At 40.5% G+C, this 24,571-nt stretch overlaps 1 protein-coding gene across 3 annotated transcripts in view; it reads right to left on the minus strand.

Annotated features, from left to right (window-relative positions):
- LOC143041049 (protein CutA homolog) overlaps nt 1-24,571 on the minus strand; it is a 76,412-nt gene that overhangs the window by 24,304 nt on the left and 27,537 nt on the right. For all 3 annotated transcript variants that reach the window (XM_076212668.1, XM_076212670.1, XM_076212667.1), the window contains 3 exons: nt 20,872-21,011; nt 15,733-15,792; nt 11,013-11,058 (listed from right to left, as the gene is read on the minus strand). In XM_076212668.1, coding sequence (XP_076068783.1) covers nt 11,013-11,058; nt 15,733-15,792; nt 20,872-21,011 — 246 coding nt within the window. The remainder of the gene's footprint in view (nt 1-11,012; nt 11,059-15,732; nt 15,793-20,871; nt 21,012-24,571) is intronic.

Genomic DNA, 24,571 nt, shown 5'->3' on the forward strand with positions numbered 1-24,571 from the left:
GAGGCACAAGTCCCTCGTAGACTCCTCCAGGAAGCAGAAGCAGCTCAAATTGCAGCAGACGACGACAATTTGCGGGTGATAGCCATGGACCTGCAGCAGACACTCCCATGCCCACGTCTTCGAGCAGGTGTTGTTTTTTACAAGAGGAAGTTGTGAGTATACAGCTTCTGTATCTATGATATCAGCAAGCAGGATGCCTCAATGTTTGTCTGGGATGAGTCCATCGCTCACCGTAGCTCCGACGAGGTGTCAAGCTGCATCTTATAATGGCTAAAATTAAAGCTGGACAAAGGACATGACTTTTCAACCCTGCGTGTGTTCGCTGATAACTGTGCAGGACAAAACAAGAACCTGTACGTTATCCTCATGGCCCTGCAACAGATCCACTTGCGCAGACTCTTCAGGATAGAGTTTGTCTTCCTCAAGCCTGGTCATTCTTACATGCTGTGTGACCGTGTCTTTGGAAACATTGAAAAGAAGATCCGGAACTCCAATTTTGTGACATGTCCGAAGGATTACATGGAAATTATTAGAACAGCTGTCACCAGGAAGTTCACTGTCATTCCCATGGTGAGGGAAGACTTCTACGACCTGAAGAAGTTGGCACCACTAATCACCAACCACCACACCCCTGGGTTTGCCACAGCTTGTCAACTGGTAGTTGATTCGACATACCAAGAGGGCTTCTACATCAAGAATAACTATGACTACCAAGACACCGAAGACAACACAACCAAGGCTCGCTTGATGAAGGGCTGTGCAAGGTATACAAAGGTGAATTTTAACCTGTCTAATGTGGCACTAGCCCAAAAGTAACTATACACACGACAGGATCATCACCGCTGAGAAGTGTGACGACCTCCGCACTATGCTGCCCTTGCTCGGCTCAGCAGGCAAGGAATAGCTCTAAAATCTCCTGCAGCGGCAAGATGCACTAAGACACCAGGGATTAAGGGCATCAACTCAGGCAGACGATGACAGCCCAGAAGATGATGACCCTAAAAACGACATAATGGACTATGTACCAGTGCCAGAGCCACGGCCAAGAAGAAAATAATATACTTTGGTACCAAAATCTCATTGTTCACGTCACAAGCTTTAAAATGAGACCAAATTGAATGCTGTAGCTCACTTATTAACAAAGATACAGTTAAAAACGCTTTGTTGAACTTTAAACACTTCTGAACATATTTATTTTTGCCGCATGTCCCCCTTTGATCGCAGGGGCCCTCATATATATATATGCAAAATAACCACAGGAGAAGGAAAACTTGTAGACAGTAAGAACTTTCGTATATTACATCTTCAAACTAAATGACAGAGATAGGGTTGTGTTTAAATGTATCAGGTGGCAACCATAGGGGAGGAAGGGGGGAGACAATACAATGTGAGGAGGGGGGATGACCTTACCTCTATCGACCTGACCAACACATAAGGCTCAATCTGGCGGAAAGATCTTGGTGACCATTTCAGTTACCAATGGTCACCAAGATCTTTCTGCCAGATTGAGCCTTATGTGTTGGTCATGTCGATAGAAGTAAGGTCATCTCCCCTCCTCACATTGTATTGTCTCCCCCCTTCCCCCGCTATGGTTGCCACCTGATACTTACATTTAAACACAACTCTCTATCTCTGTCATTTAGTCTGAAGATTGATATACGAAAGTACTTACTGTCTACAAGTTTCCCTTCTCCTAGGGTTATTTTCCATTTTTGTATCATGGTGATGTGATTGCTTGCATAGATATATATATATATATATATATATATATATATATAATATATATATATATATATATATATATATATATATGTATAAACATATAGTTAAAATTTGTGAAAAAGTTATAAAAAGTAGATGGATAAAATACCTGGAGAACAATATCCTAAATCTGAGACCATTCGGATTTAGACAGGGAAGACCATGTAACAAATATTTGATCTGTTTTTACTCAAGACTGCTAGACTTAATACAAGGGATGGAAGGGTTGATTGTGCATTCCTAGATCTACAAAAAGCTTTTGATAAAGTCACTCATAAAAAACTATAAAGAAAACTGGAAACCATAGGAAGGATACAAGGTAAACTATTGAAATGGATGGAAGACTTTTTGCATGGAAGAAAAATGAGGGTAGTGCTCAGAGATAAGAGTTCTACTTGGGAAGAGGTAATTAGTGGAGTTCCACAAGGATCAGTATTGGCTCCAATAATGTTTGCTGTGTGAATGACATGGACAAAGGTGTGGAATGATACATGAGCTTCTTTGCAGATGATGCCAAATTGTTAAATAAAGTGAGTACTGAAACAGACTGTGACTCACTTCAGAGAGATCTAAACACGGTTTGGGAATGGAGTCACAAGTGGAAATTGGACTTCAACATTAAGAAATGTAGCATAATGGAATTTGGAAAAAGTAAAAAAAAAAAAAAAAAAAAGGATATCAGGACAATATATATTTGGTGAAAGGGAAGTAAAGAAGTGGGATCTAAAAAAGACCTGGGGGTGATCATCACAAAAGATATGTCACCTGACAAACATATAAACCAAATTGTCTGTGAAACCTATAACTTTCTAAGATCAATAAAAGTGGCTTTTACTTACTTGGATGAATAAAAGTTAAAGAAAATACTAGTCACACTGATAAGGCCTAAATCGGAGTATGCAGCGAAACTATGGTCATCCAGTACTAAAAAGAATACAAGGAAAACTGAGAGAATGCAGAGAGCATCTATGAAGATGGCCCCAACACTATAAAATGTCATATGAACAAAGATTGTCTAAACTAGAACTAACAACCCTGGAACAAATAGGAGGAAAAGGTGACTTGTTGACTATCTACAGAATTATGAGAGGTGTGGAAGTCCTTGATAGAGATGACTTATTAAATTGGGATAAGAGAAACAGAAGAGGACATGGAAGGAAACTCAAAAAGGACAATTATAGAAGAGACCTGAAAAAATCCCTACAGAGTGATGGATGTATGGAACATACTAGACAAAACAATAGTGTATGCAAAAACAATACAAGAATTTAAAAGCAAATCAGCTATGGCAAGATACAGACATGGGACACCACAAGCGTAGCTCCCCTTCCCTAAGATACTAGGTAAAATACATACAGTATATACAAATAAATATATATATATATATATATATATATATATGGAAATAAACTCATCTGCTGGGATTCGAACCCTTGCCTAGGCGGCTTGCGTCTTATAAGACAAAGACCTTACCAATCACGCTATCTCGACCCTACAAAACGGAACGACTTAGTTCACGGCCCAGTCGTTCCGCCGAGGGCACTCGGACAGAACGTGATACGTAATGTATTTCATCAAATCCTTTATGCAGGCTAGTCTTCCGACAAGTGTTTGTGTCATTTGACATTTGGAAATAAACTCATCTGCTGGGATTCGAACCCTTGCCTAGGCGGCTTGCGTCTTATAAGACAAAGACCTTACCAATCACGCTATCTCGACCCTACAAAACGGAACGACTTAGTTCACGGCCCAGTCGTTCCGCCGAGGGCACTCGGACAGAACGTGATACGTAATGTATTTCATCAAATCCTTTATGCAGGCTAGTCTTCCGACAAGTGTTTATGTCATTTGACATTTGGAAATAAACTCATCTGCTGGGATTTGAACCCTGGGCTGTGAACTAAGTCGTTCCATTTTGTAGGGTCGAATGAAAGTTGATCAATGTCATAATACAGCGCGCACAATCGAGACAAACGACAAAGGGAAGGTAGGATTTGTCAGTATCTTACCCGCTTTACATGCTCTTGTTATCAATAAAGGCATTATCACAAATAAGACAGGCCTAACTAAACAGCATGAACATACAATACAACACTGACTGGTACCAACACCAACATCGTGTGTCACGATAAAGCAAAAACAAGCGGGCAGCCATTTTCACAGTTACAAATTACAAACTGTACCTGATTCCTTAATGCTAAATTTGTGCATTACATGTGCATAATGGGTCATTCAAGCATGGAAAAAAATTAAAGAATAGACTCTTCAAAACGGTTTCCGTAAATCAGAAATGTACCATCCTGCAATATTCGATGCATGCTATGACTCAGAAAAGGAACAGACGAATCCGAAATCGAAATGGAAACGGATGAGGTCACTGCATCAGAATTGGCCGATTTATACCACAACCTCTTCCATGACGAAACAGAGGATGAGGAATTCGATGGCTTCGTGAGCGATGATACACCTTCATAAACATTATTGACTCTGTCTTCTGTGATCACTGACTGTGCTTTTTTCTAATAACGATGTGCTCCATTGACTCTGTTCATAACAGTTCAGTAATGTGCTCTATTATTGTTCTATTCTATTGAAAACTAACCATCGGAAATTGTTTGGTTTAATAATTAATTACCAGTCTTTGTATAGCATTTATAAACCAATTGATTGATTAATTACCGGTAAACAACCAAACAGGGTTTTATGGCATTATTTACACAAATTGATTAAGGTTCTTTGTAATATATAAGTGCAATAAAATATATTGAAATGTAATTTGTTGGTTATTCTTCATCTTCATCACAATCAGAAATAAATAGGACTGGAGGAATGCTGGTATCATGATCATGAATCGCAATGCTGTGTCTTCGACCCATCCCAAAGGCATCGTAAGATCAGTTGCACACTTTCGAGATCACCCCTTTTTCATTGAAGCTACCACTACATCTAGTGGCAGCTTCAGAAACCAAATTGTGAGGTTGCATACGTACGTGTCGGCCTTTGATGTGTGATGAATCCTGAAAAGCAAGATATCACCAAGAAACCTGCCAATATCGGAAAACATATATCTCTTTTTATAAATCACATAAGCATTGATGAAACAAGAAAATTTAGAAAAAGCCTCAGCTTTGAAATTACTTTGATCACCACGTCAACGGCCGGCCGTGACAACAACCGCCATGAGCTATGCCTGTGGCCACCCATGCATGGGTAGTATACATCGTCGGATCTACAGTGCCATGCATGCCATATGACTGCGGGTCATACAGCGGTGCGGGTCTTGTGTGGATTTTCACTAAGGTGTAAGGGGGTGCGGGTCATATAACGGTGCGGGCTATAGTCCGAAAAATACGGTATATACATATATATATATATATATATATATATATATATATATATATATATATATATATATATATATATATATATATATATCTATATATATTAGGGTGTTTAAAAAAATTGAAATTGTTGGATTTTTATGAGCAACCTCTCATTTCGTTCCTTTTCATCAGAAAACTATTTTAGCAAAATTTTATACTGTAAAGTCCACATCTTGATGTCGCGCAGAGCTACAGAAGTCAGTACCTATACAGAACTCATGGAGGCATAACGTGTTCACTCCTGTCTTGTACAACAGTGAGTTGTTCATCTCTGTGAAGTGCACACAACATTTTAAGGGTACGTATTTATCATTATTTATCTAAATCTCAAACATTTATTAATACATATAGAAGTATATCACTCCTAGAACGAATTATTAAATACAATAATATCTATGAATGCAATACCCCAAGATCTTACATCATGAATGGCATGTTTGTTGACTACACCATGTTATGTGATCGACTAGTTGGTGTTCCTATATCTCGCAGAGCTACAGAAGTCAGTACCTATACAGAACTCATGAAGGCAAAATGTGTTCACTCCTGTCTTGTACAACAGTGAGTTGTTCATCTCTGTGAAGTGCACACAACATTTTAAGGGTACGTATTTATCATTATTTATCTAAGTCTAAGTGCTAACACAATCCACAGTCGTTGCAGTAAACATCGTGAAGAAAGAGCCGCCGAAATCAAGGAGTCTTTCTCTCCAACAATTCCCCTGACTGTCCACTGGGATGGGAAGTTGATGCCCGCACTAACTAATGGAGAAGTAGTGGATTGCCTTTCTATTCTTGTTTCTGGAGAAGGAGTTCTCAAGCTGCTTGCTGCTCCGATCACCGATGGTAAAGCTGAGCCGACAGCCACCACAATTATTAACATCATCAAGGAATGGAACCTTCAAGAGAGGATTGCAGCGCTTTGCTTTGACACGACTGCCACTAATACCGGTCCCAAAGGCAGTGTCTGTCTGCGTCTCCAGCAGATCCTTGGACGTGATATCTTGAATCTAGCTTGTCGACATCATGTTTTGGAGCTTCTACTAGAAGCGGTCTTCTCTGCATTGGTTCCAGAGGTGTCACGGAGCCCTGATACCACAATTTTTAAGCAATTCGAAGAGTTTTGGCCTTCTGTGGATAAAACAGACTATCGGACAGCCGAAGATGCAATTCGAAGTACATCGTGGGCCAGTGATGTCCTCAATTTCTGCCAAAATCAGCTACACTTTAATCATCTGCGCGACGACTACAGAGAGCTCCTTGAGGTGGTCATTGTCTTTCTTGGAGGGGTGCCACATGGCTGCCAAAGCATCACTTTTCGAAAACCCGGGGCTGTTCATCGAGCACGATGGATGGCACGGGCCATATATGGCTTGAAGATGTGGATCTTCCTTCCCCAGTTCTCTCAGAATTGACAACAAAGACCCTCGTCCTCCCGTGTAGCACGATCGGGCATTCTGGAGAATCTGAGTGACTTCTGCATTTTTCTTGCCAAGCATTACGTTCGTGCCTGGTTCTTGGCACGTTCAGCTGTCAGTGCTCCCCGTCATGACATCGCCATTTTCAAGGCTCTGGAAGAGGAAGACAACGAGATCGTCAGGAAGGCAGGGACGAAGACGCTGGCACGCCATCTCCGGTATCTGTCTAAGATTAACGTTGGTATGGCACTCTTTGATGAAGAACTGTCTCTTCAGGAGAAGGAGTTGTTCGTCGCAAACATGAAGGCAGTTGATGGATCCGAAGAGACTTCTCCCCGTCTTAGGACTCTTCCTAATGGAATGAAAGACAAGACCGTGGCCTCCTTTGCAACTAAAAATACCAAGAGATTCTTTGAACTCATGAACATCGACACAAGTTTTTTTGATGAGGACCCGGCAAATTGGAAAGATAACCCTTCCTATCAAGCTGGTCTGCAACGAGTAGAGGGGCTGGTTGTGACCAACGATGCAGCGGAGCGTGGGGTGGCTTTGGTCCAGGAATTCACAGAGTGTGGAAGGACCAAGGCAGAAGACCAACTTCAGTTCCTTCTTCAGGTAGTCGAAGCCCACCGCAGGGAATTCCCCCGTCGGACCAAATCCTGCCTCATGAAAAACTTGAAATGAATTGCACGACATGATACCATTGGCCGATGCTCTTCAAATTTTTCTCATTTGATTTTTTAGTTAAAAGGAACAAAATAAAAGGTTGCTCATAATTCTCAGTTGAATTTGAATTTTTACCCCTATAACTGTGAGTGAAACACCCTAATATATGCACACATATATACACACACATATATATACTTGATCAATTCCTCATTTGAAATTTCATATTTACTCTTTTCCCCCTACAAACTATACAAGATAAAACACTAAGAAGAATTGTATATCAGATGCACCAAAACCACTCCAAATAGAATTTAACATAAAACCACTCACATACACATGATCTGACGATAACCTAGAAGAACTGTTTCAAAACAGCTGCCAAGAACAGACACACTTACTCTGACAAATTAGAACAATAGCTTAGAGATAACAGAATGGAAATCTCACCCCAGAAGTCATGTGTAAGATTGTTCACCCCAGGCAACCATGAATCAAAAAAGCATCCAAAAATGAAACTGAATGCCCAAACCCTCCCACTGTAAAAAGAACCATAAAATACTAGGCCACACTTTTGATACACAACCCTCAGCCCATATGCCAAAGATCAGACAGTAAAAATCAAGAAGAAAATATAATGACCCCCATCATAAGCATGAGATCTGGACAACAAAAAGAAACTCTTATTCAAACAATTCATTAGAATCACACTTAACTCTGCCTCCACAGTTGGGTTACCAATAATCTGCAAAATACACACTCTTTACAAACAAAACAAAGCATTAAGAATGATAACAAGTTGTATCAAAACCACTCCAATAGGACATTTGAACTTTGAAACTAAAATTCTCCCCACAGGATATCCCATGAAAATGAAAGGTACACAGTTCTCTATGAGAGACAAAGCCCACTTGCCATTCTCATTACATCATACAAGCAAAACCACCAGAATGTAACACAAAAACCTACACTAGCATCATGTTATTCAAACACAACTTATCACTTGTGCCACATATATCCATACAAAACACATTCACACCTAGATTACAAAACAACCTCTTCAAATCAGACCACCAAACTCAATATAGTCACTCCTCCCTGAACACAGGTATTTCATTCCTGGAGGACAGCGTTAACCATGAAACTGCCATTGAGAAAGCTGCATTACTTGTATGGCCTGGCAGGGAAAATATCAACTAATTCACAACACACAATATTACCACACACAAATTGAGTGCATATGTTCACTCACAAATTACCAAAACCTGTGGGCAATAACCCAGTCCTGAAATGCTGGTACATTCCACTATAACTCATAGAAAAAGCACCAAGAAAAACAATGGCATTGCATGACAGGGGGTCTTGTTTATCTCTGGCAGACAAAAATGTAAACATACGCGGACTGCAAAGTAACAGCATTGCCACATCTTAGTGGGCTTCCATGGCTCAGTGTAATGTTGTCACAGCTCAATGTGGTGTTGCCATGAATATGCACATAACCTACAGATACACGAAACCTTGCCCCACCATTGGCAAGTGTCTCAATAAATGTACTCATAATATGCAAAACCACAGTTCATGAAGACATGTTGGGGGGAGGGGTGATTGTACCCCCACCAACCCCCAATCTCCTCCCAACCCCTAATGATATCTGCCCCATAGAAAAATCTCTCTAAGATAAACAAGAACCACCTTAGCATGCTTGCAATCAGGACACTACCAATACAGAATAGGCCCAGCTGTTGAATCAAACTGCCCTACATGTAATCATTACACAATTGACCTAAACACCTCCTACACTACCCTAACAAACTATCCTTGCCCATCTGGTGGCCACTGCCATTAACTTGGGAGCCATGGGTCCCCTGCAAAAAGAGACCTTGAGAAATAGATTTGATTGATTGATTGCAGCTGAACTCTAGATATTTCATGTCTCCTGCGTCTATCACCATGCTGTTCTTACCTTTATCCAGGGAATATTGAAGGCTACTTACTTCTGATGGTCCTGAAAGATGAATAGTGAAGTTGCAATTTTCAAAACCTATCAACCCTTCACCACCATCAGGAAAATCAGCCCTGAAGGCTCTGACACCCTATTTCCAGACTGAGCCCAAGATGTTTCTCTATCAACTTCAACTATAATTCTTCCACCTTTTCAAACATGGGAGGCTGACAATAGACGAATGCTCCCCTCCTCCCACTTTCAACCGGTGACAAACAGTTCCAAATAATAAAACACAGACAAGAGTCATTTCCTTTTCAAAGAGACCTGTGGGTGGGCTTGAGGATTATTGTAAGCTGCAGTAGAGGTACTCAACGAATCTCAAGGCAACAATTCTTATCAATTTTACCTTTTCTCTTTACTTTTTCTTTTAGGAATGTCCCCTGTGGGGCTACAAGGAGAAGGATGCCTAGTCCCAATCCCCGTCCCTTTCTTCTTGCCTCTTATGATCCAAGTGGGAATACTTGGTGGCAGTGTTCTTTTCCACCACCACAGATAAAAGAATACTCAGAGAAATGGTACAGGACAACAACAAGGAGTTGGGGGACAGCATAACGGAGGGACAGTCGTAGTATAAAAGTGAGGAGGTGAGGAGGAGAACAGGGGTGGAAAGGGAGTTGGGAGATAGGGTTGATGAAAGAGTATTAGGATGGTTTGGACACATGGAAAGAATGAGTGAAGAATGACTAGTAAAAGAGGTATGGAAGGCATATGTGGAGGGAGTGAACATGAGGGGACGTCCTAGGATGAGGTGGATGGATGGGGTGAAGGGGGCTTTGGGGAAGAGGGGAATGTCTGTTGAGGAAGGACGGGAGAGGACAGAAGACAGGGGTATATGGAGAATGGTTGTTTATGGATGATGCTGTGATGCATGAGGTGGAATGGGCAGGGGGATGAGGGGTGAGGTAGTATGTGTGAGCAAAATTTGACGCAGCCCGAAGGGATTTCTCTCCGTCTTCTCCTTTTATGCAATGGGGGGGACAGAGAGGGGGGGTCACTGATTTAATGAAGCAGCTTTGCTGTGGATGTGCTGTGTCTTGCAACACTGCTTCTGACCCAGGGCAGTGGACAAGGTGCAGGGATGACCCATCATCCAGGAGGTGCTAAGAAAAGAGGGAGGGTGGAGGGATGTGGAGTGTATTCAGGGATGGAATGGGTGGGAATGATTTTATGCCTTTTCCTTTTTGGTTACCTCGCTTGTAAGGGGGAAAAAGCCTTGGTATATGTATGTATGTATATGTACCTTTTCCCATATTTTTTCCCCTTATTAGAAGTTCTATTTCACATTTCTGTTCAGCATTAAGTGCAATCACTTTTACTGAATTAGCTTTTAAATATTTGAATGGATTGAAAAAATGAAACTAAGCCACTTGATATATTAATATCCACACACACAGGTGACTTATCTTGAGAAAAGTTCTAGAAACGAAGACACCTACCAATTCTTGTTAATTTAATTTCCTTAAAAATATTTATGCTTTCCTTCACCTCAAAAAAAAAAAAAAAAATCAATTCACATGTAGAACTGACTGAATGTAAACAACACCAGTTGTCAATGTATATTTATTATGTTCCATGTCCTCCTGACCACAAGAAATTTACCTTTTCTGGACAGTTTCTCCTATTTGTCCTAATAACATAAATATGAGGACTCATCTTTGCTAAGACTCCTAGTTATAGTTTTTTCCCAGTACTTACACATGTATGTACATGCATGCATGTGAACCAAACTTATCCATGTGCAACACAATGCCCAAAATCTTTTAAAGTCTGTAATACTCACCATGAGTACTTCTGCATCTTCATTGATCTCTTCTTTCCACTCATATCTGCAAAAATCCAAGCTAAATCAGTGTCTTAAATTCATTTATGAAAAGAAGGCTTGATTTTGCTGACAAAGGCAAGTTTATCTTCTTATTTCAAGAGAGAGAAAATACCATAAAAACAAAAATCAACCAATCAATCTGCTGCCCCAGGTCTCTTGCTGGAGACCCACAGTTCCTGGGTAAATGGCAACAACCACTAGAGTTACAGTACTCACTCAGGTAAACAAAGCTACTCCTGCTCCCAGGGATTAGTGCCACCTGTGTGAGAGCTGGTGGCAGGGGTATGTCATGGTTGGTTGACCCCCAACTCTTGGGGTTACAGTGGTCCCATGACAAAGATGCTGCCATACCAGGACCAAATGGACAGTGGAACACAAATACATACCATGCCTCTATATCAACAACATTCTCATACCACACACTCATACACCCAAGATTCTTGGCATAACATACAATATATCCATGTCTGTTAGGAAGTTGCCCTCACTTCTAGTCCTCACTCCTTGGTCCTCTTCCCTTCCTCATCTCTTCTACTGGCCTGTCCTACAACCTTTGACCCCCAAGGCCCCTCAAGGGAATCACTCGCAGGGCCAGCCATGTGACTTGTGTGTTACCCAGCCACATGAGCCACAGCCAGCTACATGACCCTCACAAACCCCTTTGAGGAAATGCACGTGCAGTTCATCAGCCTAGGTGCTCAGACTTCAGTGACTGACTTGCCACTTTGGACACCCACGTGGAGACGCACAAAGTCTCCTTAAGGAACTCTTGCGTAGTACCAGGATCAGTCCCAGCAGTGACTCAACCAGAGCCTTGCCTAACATGATAATTAACAATGCTTCTTTGAGGAACACACATGCAGTACCAGCACCCCATACTCTGTCTTCGTAAGTCACTAGCATGAGAATGTTTTGTGTCCAATTTCCCATGCACTGGATTTGACTTTGCATCAATTAGGAGCACAGGTCATGACCTGCACATGTATATAAAGACTAGACAAATTCTTAAGACTCAGATTGCCTTGGAGCATCATACTATGAGCCTGGCTCACTGACTCCTTGCTTTCCTCCCCCTCCCCTGCAACCAGACCAAGTTGGGCCATGACTTGAAATACATAGTCATAGCCTCCCACCCTATCCCTCCCTCTTTTTTCTTGCACTGAAGCACTCAACATTCATTTCTAAATAAACAAATTCTATCCATTAGAGTTGAATTATGCAAACCCTGCATGGGCCCCTAATCTCTCAAAGACACACCTGAACACCCTTCAGCCCATACAAAATGCCTTAACCACTTCAGTCAAAGTCAAATTGTTGTGTGCAGCATTGGCTGCCATATGAATGATTCATCACCCTACTTGCATTAGAAAATATAAATTCTTTTTTACTTGGAGTAATAATAAACACAGAAAAATGTAATCAAATCTGTTCACAGAATCCAGGGGTAACTCATGTACAACTAAAATATATATATATATATATATATATATATATATATATATATATATATATATATATATATATATATATATATATATATATATATATATTATATATATATATATATATATATATATATATATATATATATATAAAATCAAGACGCCAATGCCACATCCTACATAGGTGTCATTGTAACAAAATGGATAAAAACAATTACAGGGTGCTCAAATACAACACCTACATGCCATTTACACCATGAAATGAAAGTCTTCAAAGTCAAGGATCACCTGGACATGAAAGGCACACTTGCTGCAGCCTCCACATACATGGCACACCCACTACACTACATAGCAGAACACCCTTACACACCAAGAAACATCAACACAGCGCCCATATACCTATATACCATAAATACTATCTTCTCCACAACCACCAGACACCACCCTCCAGAGGCATATCTATAATCATGTCACTCACTGCTCCATCGACAAACTGAACAACAATACACTGCTGCATGTCAGACCACTTGATATCCATCCCTCTGAATCTTCTCTCCCCTGAAAGGTCAGAGTCCACCTGCCCAGACTGTGATGTGGCAATTAGCCCATGCTGTTACTAAGTTAATAACCTCTTGAATATTTTGGCCTGTTTCTAATGTTGTCGATCTGCTGCACACAATAGCGAAGTCATCAGCATAAGCCAATCCATGAACTCCAACAGGAACTTGTTCTAACAAACTATTAACCACTTCACTACGGGACTTAAATCTTGCGGGCAGCAGCCAATGCCAGCCATACGACGTGTCGTAATAATACTCGCATCATAAAATATAGTCACGGCTTATATCGATCGTTCTTTCTTTCACCCGTGAATTTTGAAAACCACAGAGAATGGGATTAAGAGCAGATAAGGGAGAATGTAAGAACACAGGGGCAACTACAATAAATATAATCAAGACGCCGATATGGCAGCATCGCGAATCCACTTGCTCCTCCTGACGCCTACGTGTGCGGCACCGTATGGAAGGGGTTAATGGCTATGTTGAAGAGTGTAAGACTCAGAACACTTCCTTGGGGAATCCCTTCCTCTTGAAGATATGCAAAAGGGAAAGAAGAGCCCACTCTGACTTTTAGATAAGTCAGACAAGAAATCCTTTAACCTCTTCCCTCCGTGCAATGTTGCGTCATAATAATCACATTATAAAAAATAAAGTCAGTGCTCAATTGTCTGTTCTCTTTCACCCGTGTATTTTGATAACCATAGAAAACTGATGAAGCCAGTTTAGAGAGAATGAAAATTACGTAGGTACGACTACAATAAATATAATCAAGATGGCGACTTTGGCACCAGCGAGTACCCACTTGCTCCTCATGCCACCTACGTAGGCGGCACCGTATGGAAGTGGTTAAACAATTGAACATATTACCCCCAATACCCCACTCTGCAAGTTGCTTCAGAATGCCTCCCCACCAGGTAGTATCGTAGGCATTTTTCAAGTCAAAAAACACAGCAATGCTCGGATTCTGAATTGCAAAGGCATTCTGAATCTCACGAGTGATAAAAAGTAAGGGATCCAGAGTGCACTTATTTCTTCTAAATCCAAACTGTCGGTTAGATAGAAGATTTTTAGATTCCAGAAACCAACCTAAATGCATATTAACCATTCTTTCATAGATCTTACAAATGCAGCTAGTGAGAGCAATAGGTCTGTAACTTTGAGGGAGATTAGAGTCTTTTCCTGCCTTTAAAATTGCTATGATAACTGAAGTCTTCCAAGATTTAGGAGAAGACCCAGAACACCAACATTTTTTCAGCACATTTAAAAGGAATTTCTTCGAGAATATGGATGAGCAACCATGGAATAAAGAATGTCATCCTCTCCAGGAGAGGTTGGGGAGGAGAAAGATAAAGCATGATCCAATTCATCCAAGGTGAAAAGAAGATTATATGCCTCTGAGTTCGTATTGCTAGGAGGAATAATTGTGGTCTTGTCTCTAATTCTTCTGAAGTCAGGTGAATAATGAAGTGGACTTGAAATATCAGCATACTATCTTCCAAAAGCCTCTGCTAATTCTCTTGTATCTGATATAAAAGAGTCATTTATCTTGAGAGTGGGCAAAGGTCATGGAGTAAATTTTCCTTGTAGTTTTCGAATCCTATTCCATACTAAGGTAGGGGGAGAGTCATATTTCAACTCGCTAATAAATTTAATGAAGGATTCCTTCCTTGCTTTCTTAAAGATTTTCTTCTGCTTTGCTTGAGCTCTTCTGTACGTTATCCTATTGACTAAACAAGGACATCTCAATATCTCTTATAGCAAGTTCTTGTAATCTTTCTGCTTAAAGCACTTTCATCATTCCACCAGGGGACTACTGGACATCGAGGTTTATCAGCTGTCCTAGGAATGGTTGAAAATGCACCAGAAAGTATGATGCCTACCAGATAATCATATGCATCAGTTACTAGAAAAATCACTAGTCTTATAATCAATCTCTGTGGATCTCCTAAATAATTCCCAATTAGCCTCTCCTGTCTTACATTTAGGTAAGCAAGAGGAGGGAATGTTCTTTAAATATTTGACATGGATAGGCCAGCGGTCGCTACCATGTATCCTTCATTTTGTGTGGGGACCATACTACTGATGCATATTCCAGTCTTCAACGGATCAAGGTTTCAACAAGTTTTTTCATCATATCTTCATCCGTGTAGTGAAGCACCACCATACTACAATCCTGCTGACTATTGTTTTTTATGGTTTTTACTGTTCTCCACAATTCAACCAAACATTACATGCAACCTTTAAAATTTACTAAAACTCTAACTTTACTAAAATTTACTATAACTTTCACACACACAAAATGAATAAAGAAATAAATCTATCATACTATCTGCACCTCAACCTATCACCTAATGTCTTTTTTTTTTTATTTTAATATATTTCTGGTTGACAGCAATTTTAACATGTTGAAGGAGATCTCACAGCTACTAAGGATTAAACCAACACCTATCCTGAAAACCAGATCCCAGGACCTCACACTCCTTCATAAACCCTTAATCAACACATCCTTGAAAAAGACTCCTTTCTATTGAAATTCTGGGTCAAACCTCCCAAAATAAAACATTTATAATAGTGAATTTCTTGTTTAATTGAAATCAAACCTATTTTCCACCATAATTCCAACTACAATCATTCAACCATAATGAAAATATAAATATCAAATAAATATATACTCACACAGACACTATCTTGGGAATGATGTTCACACATGCAGCAAGTTTGTTCTTCACCAGCCCTCTGATGACCAGGAATGTTTATGAAAAATAGAAAAGAAGAACATGAACATGAAATAAGTACATACATATACCAATGGCTTCCCCTTACAATGGAGGTAACCAAAAACAAAAGCATAAAATCCACTCCCACTCATTCCATCCCCACATACTCCAATCCCATTTACCCACCTCCTTCCCTCTTATCTTGGCTCCTCTTGTATAACCAGTAATCCCTGCATCTCTCCCACTACCCTGGGTCAGAAACAATGTAGTAAGACACAGTACATCCATAGCATGGTCCTTTCATTTAATCGGCAACCCCATTCTCTGTCCCCTTGTGCAGAAAAAGAGAAAACAGGAAGAAACCCCTTTGGGCTGCATCAAAATATCATTCCCACATACTCCCTCACCCTCCCACTCCCCACCCCACCCATTACCCTCACATTTACCTTTCACACCACCCCATCAATGTACACAGTGAACAGCCATGGTGACATGGCACATCCCTGATGCAGTCCCACCTTAACTTCAAACTACTCTCTCCATTTCTAATTCTAACACATGCTCTACTCTTATAAAAACTCTATTGCCATTAACAGCTTCCCCCAATCCCACATATATGTAATACCTTCCACAGTGCCTTCCTGTCTATCCTGTCATAAGCCTTTTCCAAATCCATAAAGGCCCAAAAATCCTCCTTATCTTTTGCTCAAGCTTTTTCACATCAGCCTTACCACAAAAATCTGATCCATGCAACCCCTACCTTTCCTAAACCCACACTGTTCCTCACCAATTATTGTTCCCCTCCTAATCCTCTCAATTAACAACCTCACATAAGCCTTCCCAACTAACTCGACAAACTGTTCCCTCTAAAACTACTACAATCACATTTGTCCACTTTTCCTTTATAAAGTGGAACTATACAGGCATTCCTCCAGTTCTTCAGCACTCTACTCTCCCTTAGACACATGTTAAACCTCACCAGCCAGTCTACTATTACTGTGCCTCCTTTCTTCGGACACTCCACATGACATCCATCTAATCCAGGTGCCTTACCTGTTCTCGTTTTCAAAACCACTTGTCCCTCATTTTTCCTTATTTCTACTACATTCTCCTCTCCCATCACCATCATTACTTAGTACCTTCCATTGCTACCACCAACCCCTCCCTATCCTCTTCCACATTCAATAGCTCTAAAATACTCTACCCATCTTCCCCTTACTGCCTCCTCTTCTGTTAACATGTCTGCACCTTTTACCTTTTCCTCTCTATCTGACTCACCTCCCCTTCCTCCCTTAACTTCCATATAAAACATATTTTTATTACTTTAATATTTTTTTGTAATACTCATCCTCAATTTTACATCTGCTCCCCTTTGCCTCCTTTATCTTCTATTTTGCTTCTCTTCTTTTTTATTTGTACCTCTCAAATGTTTCATCCCATTTTGCAACCAATCCCTGGATATTCATTTATTCTCTTCTACTACCTTCTTCACCTCAACCCACCACTCTACCCTTCATTCCATTCCCTCCCATCGTCCTTGTTCCACATACCATTCTTCACACCTTGTCACTCCCTTTGAAACACCTCCATTCTTCTTCCACTCCTACCTCTATTCTATCCTTCACCACCTACTCCCACATTTCTCTAAGTGTGGCGCAGCGAACTGGCTTGTTCTGGAGGTAAAAACATGGCTCTTGGTGTTGCCCTCTTACATGTTTGGATTGTTCACTCACACGGAAGGGCAAGAAGGATCACTTGTGTAATTGCCATGTATATTTAGACAACAGAAAAGAGGAGGAGTTGCCCCTTTACATAAGAAGAATTGCCTCTTTACATGAGAGGAGATGAAAACTGAAAACACGGAAAAGGTACTGGTTAGGCTCACACCTACGAGCCAAAAAACATGAAAAATGGGAAAAATTACAAAGAATCTGTACACAATATATACAACCACTCCTCGTTTAACGACGACAATTGGGACCAGCGCGCCGTTGTTAACCGAATTAGTCGTTAAGCGAAAGTGTATACATATACGTACATGTACTGTATGTACAATGTCGAGCAATACATGTATCTTTATTTTCGTGTATTTTCCCTCTTTTATACAGTACATTAAAGCTTTATTTACTGTTTATTTACGGTGGTTATGTTCCTGAAATTACCGTATATGACCAAATCTGCGTATGCTGACATTCCATATTGAATACCGGGGTATTTTTTAGTTTCGACCATGGGCGCAATATAGCAATAGAAAATCAATTATTAATTTTGTAAATTAAAATGTATCAACGTAATATGCAATTTTGTGGGTGGAAATGAAAGTAAAAAATACCATGCTACAAGAAAATATGCTAATGAACGAAGTCGGTAGCATAGGATTGGGACGCCATCTTGTCGTCTGCCAACGTCTCTCACGACGACGACAACGAGGACGAGCCGGATGACATTTAATTTGCAGGTAATGATTTATCAAACACAGGTCAGGTTAGTTTAGTTTAGGTTAGACGAATTCATCATCCTTTTATTTCTTCGACATCGGCATCTATCATAACAAACATGGTGTACCATTCGTCCGACATGACTTCGTTACTTACGAAATTTGTTTTAGCATTTTTTTTTTTTTTCCGCTCACAAAATTGCATATTACTTTGATACATTATAATTTACAAAATTAATAATTAATTTTCTATTGCTATATTGCGCCCATGGTCAAAACTAAAAATTTACCACTTCCGGTATATACTGTACCCCAGGTAGTTTTTGCAGCTTGCAGGATGGTAATGTAGACCTAAGCTTCAGAACACTTTACCTCACAGCTAATATCCTCCGTACAAGTTCAATTGTAACATCATACAAATTTGCCTCAGCCAACTTAATCATTGTACACGACGTCGTAACTTCGGGAGATTTACGTTAAACGTCTGTCATAAAGCCCATCGTAACTCCGCGTCGTCGCTAACCGAGTAGGTCGTTAAACGAGGAGTACCTGTATACGCAAGCTTAAGAATACGCCTTTCAAAATTGCAGATACTCCAATATAACATAAATTTGGCTCAAAATACAACTTACTGAGTTAGCCGCAAAGAGGGTCGAAAAATGGGTGTAAACACAGAGAGTTCTCATTCAATACTAAGGCGTTAGTCGCTAGCAGTGACGTCACAAACGGCAAAGGTTCTTCACACAACTTAATCTTATTCTAAATTAAAGGCAAACATCGTACAAATAATGGGATGTTATCTTGCAGCACAGCTTGCAGACAACTTACAGAAAATTGGAAATAAACAGAAATAGGCTCTGCTCGGAATACACTTGAAAATAAATACATTACAGAAATGAAACTGATACCTTTTCCAGGGGAAACGGGCTTAAGACAAAAAATATGCAAAATTGAGATACATAGAATCATGGAAAAGGCCCCGTTACTGCTCGTAACGGCACATTAAGCTTCTCCTGATGCTCCTGCTCTTTTTCCTTCTCATTTATACAGTTTACTGTAAGCACCACTATCTTCAGCCCTTTTCCTCTTTCTCCACCTATCCTCCATTCTCAACTTCCTTCAACCAAAATATTATCTGATACAGACGCTCCTCTACTTACGTTCATTCGTTTTACGTTTTTACGTTTGAACCGACGGTAAAAAAAAAAAAAAAAAAAATGGAGTGAATTTTTTAGTTTACCGCGCTCTCCGTAGTTCAAACGATACTTGCGCACGACGCTGCGTCCATTGTTTACATTGCGCAGACGACAAACTGAACATGCGTTGCCTCCTCCTCCACCATCTCAATTTATGTTGCTTGAATTTAATCTATTTGAAATTAATGTTATTATTTTACAATGTTATGTGTTTAATTAATGATTTAGGGGTGTTTTATAAGATACGGTAATAGAATTTACCGATGTATAGTACAGTAACAACTTACGTTCATTTTCAACTTACATTCGGCCGTTCGGAACGTAACTAAAACGTAAGTTGAGGAGTGTCTGTATTCCCTTTCCTCTACACACTTCTCACTACCAGAACCATATGCACTTATTAAGACCCAAATCCCCCCAGTTTCATTTTTATCCACACTAACCTTAAAGGAACTTCCACTCCACCACACACTTTCCTATCTTCTCACTTACATAGCCACCCTTTCCCTCCATCCTCTCCTTACTCCCAACATCTTCCTCACTATGCTCCCAAACTTGTTATCACCCCTCCCTTTCAACCTGTTCCACTTAATGCCAACATGTCAATCTTCCTTCTCACAAACATAATGCCTATCTCTTCTCTTTTATTCTCATCTGTACCAAACCCACACATATTAAAAAAAAAAAACCGTAAGGTTCTAAATGAAAAACTAGACCCTCTTATGCCTTGATTCTTGTAAGTAGGGTTAAAGAGAGTGGGATACCTAGTGCCATTACTACATCCTGTTTCAGTCAACTTTTATGACTTGAGCGTAAAAACTCTGTGGCAATATTCTTTCTTCCCCCATAAAATGGAACTTCCAGACATTTTGCATCTCAAGTTCTTGGCATATCTTTCATGAAGTAATGGAGTTTTCCTGCCAGCCAACAATCATGACACATCTGATCTTATCAACTACATCTCTGATAAGAGATTCCTTTTTCATGTTCTTCTCTTCTCTGCTACTCCATGATCTCTCTAAAGTTCAATGCTTCCTTCTGTTGACTACATAACATCTTCAACAATCTTATCCTTTTTTTATTTTGTTACAGCCTCATACTTTATGGTAAAGAAATTCTCTCATGTCTTGCTTTCCCTTTTAAGTTCATCAATTTCAGCTATCTAAGCTGGGTTTGTAGCTTTTTCTTGTTCATGTTTTCATTCTAATGATGAAATTTTGACTCATGGGTGAAAAGCAAGTTCTTCAATATTTACAAATTGGTTGTAAATTCACTTACATTGTTGTCTTTGTAATTTTGGAAACTACCCCTTCCTCTTATTTTTGCCTCCATTTCATCCTAGTTAATTTCCCTAATGAGATTACATACCCTAATAGGTAAACCTATTTAAAAATTAGTTTTTGCAATGTAAAATAAGCACTGAATAATGTAAACCAACCCAGAGGTTGTGTCAGATTCTACTTACCCAGCGATCTTCTTTGCTACCTCTTCTGAAGGGGCTGTAACAAAAGCCATAGAGTGAGTGCCTGCTACATAAGACGATGACATCCTGCTAAAAACACGACAGGCAGCAGCCAGCATAAAGAGTACTCCAATGCCAATACTCTGAAAGATGAATGCCTTCATTATATACATATACTACTTGACATTGTACATATTACAAGTAGAGAAGAAATGGTAAAAAGTGCAAATGGAGGGAGAGATGTAAGAGGAAGATGGTCAGAGTATTTTAGGGAGTTGCTAAATGTGAAGGAAGATAGGGAGGGAAAGGCAGTTGCAGTGAGAAGTGCTAAGAAAATGACTGTGATGAGTGAGGAAAATGGAAGAGAAAAGGAAAGATGAGATGAAGGCAGTTATTAATATGACAAGAGCAGGTAAGGCACCTGGGTTGGATAGGTGTCATGCAGAATGTCTAATAAAGGAAGGTACAGTGATGGTGGACAGGCAGGTGAGGTTATTTAATGTCTGTTTAAGAGGATAGGGTGCCAGAATACAGGAGAAATGCCTGTATAGTTTCACTTTATAAGGAAGAGGGGGACAAGTGTGAGTGTAGTAGTTTCAGAGTGTAGTTGTTAAGTGCAGTTGGGAAGGCTTATGAGAGTGTTTTGACTGAGAGGATTAGGAGAGGAACAGAGGGAGTAATTGGTGAGGAACAGTGTGGGTTTAGGAAAGGTAGGGGTTGCATGGATCAGATTTTTGTGGTAAAACAGGTATGTGAGAAATTTTTAGGAAAAGGTAAGGATGTTTTTTGGGCCTTTACAGATTTGGAAAAGGCTTATGACAGGGTAGACAGGAAGGCAATGTGGGAGGTATTGCAGATATTTGGGACAGGAGGAAAGTTTTTATGAGCTTGTGTTAGAATCCTTCCCTGTGGTGGGGGAAAAGAATACTGCCACCAAGTAATTCCACTTGGATAGTAAGAGGCGAGAAGAAAGGGACGGGGAGTGGGACTAGGCATCCTTCTCCTTGTAGCCCCACAGGGGACATTCCTAAAAGAAAAAGCAAAGGCATAAGAGGGTCTAGGAGTTTTCCAACCACCACCCTAAGGTTTGGGTCTTTTAATGTGTGTGGATGTGGTACAGAAGAGAGTAAAAGGGAAGAGATAGGTAGTAAGTTTGTGAGAAGATGGATGTGTTGGCTTTGAGTGAAACTAAGCTGAAAGGGAAGGGCGAGTGTAAGTTTGGGAGTGTAAGTGGGAGGTTATCAGGAGTGAAGAGAGGGAGAGGGAGGGAAGGGGTTGCTATACTAGTAAGTGAAGAGATAGGTAAATGTGAAGTGGAGTGGAAGGAGGTTTCCTCAAGGATAATGTGGATGAAGGTGAAACTGGGAAAGGAGATGTGGGTTTTTGTAAGTGCATGTGGGCCTGGCAGTGAGAAGAGCGTAGAAGAAAGGGAGGCTTTTTGGATAGATTTAAATGAGTGCATAGAGGAATTAGGGAGAAATATCAATGTAATAGTACTGGGAGACCTTAACCTCTTCAGTACAGTCCTTAAATCTCGCGGGCAGCAGCCAATGCCAGCCGTACTACGTGTCGTAATAATACTCGCATCATAAAATATAGTCACCGCTTATATCGATCATTCTCTCTTTCACCCGTGAATTTTGATAACCATAGAAAATGTGATTACATTCAGTTTAGAGAGTATGTCATTACGGAGGGGCAACTACAATAAATATAATCAAGACGCCGATATGGCAGCCTCGCATATCCACTTGCTCCTCATGACGCCTACGTATGCAGCACCGTATGGAAGGGATTAATGCTAGGGTAGGAAATGATCCAATTGATGGAGTGGTTGGGAAATGTGGAGTTCCAGGAAAGAATCGTAGTGGAAATTTGATGGTGGAAATGTGTCTAGAAAGAGAGTTGATGATAACAAATACAGTGTTTCGGAAAAAAGTCAAGCATAAGTACACATGGGAGAGGGTGGTGGAGGGAAGGGTGGTAGATAGAGCATTAATGGATTATGTAGTGGTAAATAGAATTATGATAGGAAGAGTTAAGGATGTACATGTGCTAAGGGGAGAGGGTGGGGGAGTATCAGATCATTTTTTGGTGGAAGGTAAGTTGAGAGTGGAAGATAGATGGAGGAAGAGAAAATGGACAAAAGGTAGAGAGGTGCTTAGAGTGAACTCTTTAAATGAAAAGGAAAAGGAGAAGTACAAGAAGAAGCTGAAGGAGGAGTGGGAGGGAGTGAAGGATAGAGTAGAGCTAGGTGTGGTGGAGGAATGGGGATGGTTCAAGGAGGGAGTCACAAAGTGTGCAAAGATGGCGTGTGGAACAAGGACAGAAGGAAATAGAAGGAAGGGTAGTGAATGGTGGGATAAGGAAACAAAGAAGGTTGTAGAAGAGAAGAAGCGAGCTTTCACAGATTGGTTACAAAATAGGACGAGGGAGTCATATGAGAGGTACAAAGAAAAGAAAAGAGAAGTAAAGCAAAAGTTAAAGGAGGCAAAGAGGAGAGCAGATGTGAAATGGGGAAAGAGTATGACAGAAAATTTTGAAAGTAATAAAAAGATGTTTTGGAAAGAAATTAAGAGAGGAAGAGGAGGCGAATCAAGTAGAGAAGAAAAGGTAAAAGGTGCAGATGGAGGGATGATAATGGAAGAGAAGGCAGTAAGAGGAAGATGGGCAGAATATTTTACGGAGTTGCTAAATGTGAATGAGGATAGGGAGGGAAAGATAGCTGCAGTGGGAAATGCTAAGAAAATGACCATGATGAGTGAGGAAAATGGAGGAGAAATAAGGAAGGATGAAGTGAAGGCAGTTGTTAAGATGATGAAAGCAGGTAAGGCACCTGGTCTGGATGGATGCCATGCAGAATGTCTAAAAAAAGGAGGAACAGTGATGGTGGACTGGTTGGTGAGGTTAGTTAATGTTTGCTGGCGAGAGGGTAGAGTGCCGGAGGACTGGAGGAGTGCCTGTATAGTTCCACTTTACAAGGGAAAAGGGGACAAGTGTGAATGTAGTAGTTTCAGAGGGATTAGCTTGTTAAGTGTAGTTGGGAAGGCTTATGGGAGGATCTTGATTGAGAGGATTAGGAGAGGAACAGAGGGAGTAATTGGTGAGGAACAGTGTGGATTTAGGACAGGTAGAGGTTGTGTAGATCAGATTTTTGTGGTAAGACAGATATGTGAGAAAGCTATAGGAAAGGGGAAGGATGTTTTTTGGGCCTTTATGGACCTGGAAAAGGCTTACGACAGGGTAGAAAGGCAATGTGGGAGGTTTTGCAGATATATGGGATAGGAGGAAAGCTTCTAGGAGCTGTTAAGAGTTTTTATGAGAGTAGTAGAGCTTGTGTCAGGATTAGAAATGGAGAGAGTGAGTGGTTCGAGGTAAAGGTGGGACTTCGTCAAGGATGTGTTATGTCACCCTGGCTGTTCAACTTATACATGGATGGGGTAGTGCGGGAGGTAAATGCAAGGGTAGTGGGTCAGGGATTGGAGATGGTTAAAGAAAATGGAGAAAAGTGGGAGGTGAGCCAGCTGTTGTTTGCAGACGACACTGCACTTGTGGCAGGACCGGAGGAGGGATTGAGGAAGTTGGTGACAGAGTTTGGGAGAGTGTGTGATAGAAGAAAGCTGAAGATAAATGTGGGTAAAAGTAAGGTGATGAGATGTACAAGGGGTGAAAGTGGCAGTAGTCTGGAAGTGAACATTAACCT

This window comes from Oratosquilla oratoria, chromosome 30 (assembly GCF_046742065.1).
Source record: "Oratosquilla oratoria isolate Oo_2021 chromosome 30, ASM4674206v1, whole genome shotgun sequence".
Classification (NCBI taxonomy): domain Eukaryota; kingdom Metazoa; phylum Arthropoda; class Malacostraca; order Stomatopoda; family Squillidae; genus Oratosquilla; species Oratosquilla oratoria.